A 3,533-nucleotide genomic window follows, 5' to 3' on the forward strand; every position below is an offset into this window, starting at 1 on the left:
GCCCACCCGAGTATTGGCCCGTGCCTCGGGGGCCCATCCTGCCGTTTGAAAGCTACGGGGGTCCTCACCGTACCCCGGCCCCCCGCGCGCACACCACCGGGGGCCCCCCCCCCCCCCCCCCCCCTCGCGCGCGCCTACTGCATGCGTCCGTTGGCACGAGGAATGACGCTGGAGTTGGCTCAGCCTCCCCCGGCGGGCGGCGGAGGCCGCCGGCGCGCCCGGAAACTGGGCTCCGGCCAGGCCGGGCTGTGACTCATCGCCCGGGGGTACTGGGTCATCACACAGGGCCCCAAGAAAAGCAGGCCGCTTGCCCGGCCAGGGGGGTGCTCATTGTGACGAATGAATTCAGTTGGCAGCCGGCGCCCTTGACTGGGAGGTTCCTGAATGATAGCCGGCTGCCGGGGCACAATCGGCGCGCCCTTTGATGGGCACAGCGGCCTGCGGGTATGGACGAATGCGAGGTAGGCCTGCACGTCGCACACGCTGGAGCCGGGGGGCGGGGGGGCGGGAGGGGGCGGATTGGGGTGCCCCCCCCATCCTATCGGTGCCCAAGTGTGTTGCCCATCCCCGTCCCGCCCCCCCGACCCCTCCCATCCCGTCCTGCTGTCGTCCCGGGCGGGGAATTAAAAAGCCCCACCATGCTCTAGACACCGCCCGGGGGCTTGAGCCAGAGAATTGGTGAACTTGTGCCCTCACCCCCTCCCCCCTGTGCACACTCCCCTCCCTTTCCTCCCTTGCTTGCCTGCCCGATGACTTCCTCCTCTGCCCCGATGGACGCCGTCATGGACGCCCCCAGCGCCAAGCGCGTCAAGCTCTCCCCTTACACGTGCGTGTGCCAGCCCGCTTGCCTCCTGTTCGCCTGGTGCCTCCGCTCGGGCAATTGCCGCCCCTCTTGCGCGTGGAAATGCCTAACACCCGGACCGATGATCCCGCAGCAAGGTCAACGCCAACGGCGCCTCCTCCTCCCGGTACCGCTACCACACCGGCTTCGGGTCGCACTTCTCCTCCGAGGCCCTGCCGGACACCCTGCCCAAGGGGCAGAACTCGCCGCAGGTCTGCCCGCGCGGCCTCTACGCCGAGCAGCTGTCCGGCACGGCCTTCACCAAGCCCCGGACCACCGGCAACTTCTTTTCCTGGCTGTACCGCATCCGCCCGTCCGTCGGGCACCGCGGCTACTCGGCCATCAATGCCCCCACCGAGATTGTCGGGGACTTCTCCTGCTCGACCGTGGCCCTCCCGGTGCCGGACCAGCTCCGCTGGTCGCCCTTCCGCATGCCGGCCGACTCGGAGGCCACGGACTTCATCTCGGGCCTGAAGTCGGTCGCCGGTGCTGGCTCCGCGTCCGTCCGCAATGGCCTGGCCATCCACGTGTACACGGCCAACCGCTCCATGGAGCGGACCTCCTTCTACAACAGTGACGGTGATTTCCTGATCGGTGCGACCCCACTCCCGACAGGCGCTTTGCCGTTCGCCGGCCTGCGCTCGCCCCCTTGCGCATGTGCCCCCTCGTCATATCCACTGCTCGCCCCCGCCCCCGGCAATTTTCCATTCTCACACCATCTCCCCCCATGGCCGGCCGCTTCGTCGCGCGCAGTCCCCCAGCTCGGTGGTCTCGACATCCAGACCGAGTTCGGCATGATGGACCTGCTGCCCAACCAGATTGCCGTCATCCCCCGCGGCATTCGCTTCTCGGTCAACCTCCACGACAAGCAGGCGTACGTTCGACGGTGGCCACCGGCTTCCCTTTGCCCTGTGCCCTGTTGCCTGGTGGTAGTGGTCCCCCCCCTCCCTCCTGACATCCTCCCTTTCTTTCTCTCTCTCTCTCTCTCTCTCTTTCTCCCTTTCTCTCTCTCCCCTCTTCGACCCCAGCCGCGGGTATGTTCTCGAGGTCTTCAACGGGCGCTTCGACCTGCCGGACCTCGGTCCGATCGGTGCCAACGGCCTGGCCAACCCCCGGGACTTCGAGTACCCGATGGCCCACTACGACCAGGATGCCGCCACCAATGTCGCCGCGCCTGGGCCGGATGGCGCCCCGACCGACGAGTGGTGGCGCGTGGTCACCAAGTTCCAGGGGAAGCTCTTCTCCGCGGCGCAGCCCTTCACCCCGTACGATGTGGTCGCCTGGCACGGCAACTATGCCCCGTACAAGTATGACCTGGCCAACTTCATGGTCATCAACACGGTCAGCTTCGATCATTGTGTACGTTGCTCTTGTCTGTTGGATTGCTTGGCCGCCGGTGCCCGGCCCCGGGGCACCGGCTGCCGGCCGCCAGCCCGCTCGTTTGGTGTGCATGCGTGTGCATGTGCTCGCTCCCACTCACCTGCGACATGTCCGGCCCTTGCCCTCGCACCCACGCACCCACGCACCCACACGCGCAGGATCCCTCCATTTTCACCGTGCTCACTTGCCGGAGCCTGGAGCCCGGTGTTGCTGTGGCCGATTTCGTCATCTTCCCCCCGCGGTGGGGTGTTGCCGACCACACCTTCCGGCCGCCGTACTACCACCGGAACTGCATGTCCGAGTTCATGGGCCTCATCAATGGCGCGTACGAGGCCAAGGCCGGCGGCGAGGAGGACGGCTTCGCCCCGGGTGGCGCGTCCCTGCACAACACCATGACCCCCCATGGCCCGGACCGCAACACGTTCATCGCCGCCAGCGATGAGAAGCTCCAGCCCCGGCGTATCGCCGACGGCACCCAGGCCTTCATGTTCGAGACGCACTTCATGCTCAGCCCCACTCGCTGGGCGCTGGAGCGCTCGGGCGTCGTTCAGCCCCGGTATGTGAGCTGCTGGGAGAACATGCCGGTGCGCTTCAACCCCGATGGGCTGGAGGCCATCCGCGAGGACTCCTCCGCCTAAGGCAGGAGCCAGGCTGCCGAGCGCACAGCACATGGCCATCGGTCTCCCCTGTGTCGTGCTCCGACGTGCCCCCGGCGTCCTGGTTGGGCTGCACATTGTGCTGGTTCTCCTGGCACCGCGGGACTGCCCATGTCATTTCACCTCTCTCCACACGGGGCTCTTTGTGCCCTGGTGCACCTGCCTCAATCACATCCCATGGAATCACATCTTCTCGCCCCAAGGAGCAGGTCTATTTCTATCCTCAACAGAGGGGGGAGGGGGCGGGGAGGGGAACGCAAGGACGGGGGGAGGGAGGGGAGGGCGAAGAAAAGGAGAAGGCTTGGGGGGAGGGGGGGGGGGGGGAATGGCTCTACTCGGAAGGTGGCCCGGGCTCGGGGGGCGGCACCGGGTCCGAGTGGAGGCGCCGCTTGCGGCCGACCGAGTGCAATTGCCGGGCAAAGGCGTGCGGATCCTCGACACCGGACGTGGTGACCGGACTCTGGGTATACATGTCCAGGATGGTGTCTTTGACGGCTTCGGAGTTGACTGTCCGCCGGAAGAGCCCCTCGCGGGAGTCCTGCGCAAAGTGAGGCACTGCGACGGGCGCGAAGGGGCCGCGAAGGGTTAGCACAGGAGCCAGGGATCGCGCTTGATGGGCAGGTCGGCGGAGTCCCGAGCCCGGGGGTGGGGGGGGG

General features: G+C 67.4%; 2 protein-coding genes across 2 annotated transcripts in view; one reads left to right on the forward strand and one right to left on the reverse strand.

Moving 5' to 3' along the window:
* Positions 1-672: 672 nt before the first annotated feature.
* Positions 673-3,085, forward strand: H696_03984 (homogentisate 1,2-dioxygenase). The gene is made up of 5 exons (XM_009497852.1): positions 673-826; positions 936-1,435; positions 1,595-1,715; positions 1,870-2,200; positions 2,380-3,085. Exons 1-5 carry the CDS (start codon positions 750-752, stop codon positions 2,857-2,859), a joined length of 1,509 nt encoding a protein of 502 aa, XP_009496127.1. The 5' UTR covers positions 673-749; the 3' UTR covers positions 2,860-3,085.
* A 123-nt stretch (positions 3,086-3,208) lies between these two features.
* Positions 3,209-3,533, reverse strand: part of H696_03985 (hypothetical protein) — a gene marked incomplete at both ends in the record, with an annotated part of 524 nt that continues 199 nt past the window's right edge. The window contains one exon of the mRNA XM_009497853.1: positions 3,209-3,432. Coding sequence (XP_009496128.1) covers positions 3,209-3,432 — 224 coding nt within the window. The remainder of the gene's footprint in view (positions 3,433-3,533) is intronic.

This window comes from Fonticula alba, assembly GCF_000388065.1.
Source record: "Fonticula alba strain ATCC 38817 unplaced genomic scaffold supercont2.6, whole genome shotgun sequence".
NCBI classification, from domain to species: domain Eukaryota; order Rotosphaerida; family Fonticulaceae; genus Fonticula; species Fonticula alba.

Excerpts from the sequence above, each read along its gene's own strand:
- H696_03984 (XM_009497852.1), top strand. The coding sequence starts at position 750 with ATGACTTCCTCCTCTGCCCCGATGGACGCCGTCATGGACGCCCCCAGC. Across the intron at positions 827-935 it reads GTCAAGCTCTCCCCTTACAC|CAAGGTCAACGCCAACGGCG; the intron begins GTGCGTGTGCCA and ends ATGATCCCGCAG. Across the intron at positions 1,436-1,594 it reads TGACGGTGATTTCCTGATCG|TCCCCCAGCTCGGTGGTCTC; the intron begins GTGCGACCCCAC and ends CGTCGCGCGCAG.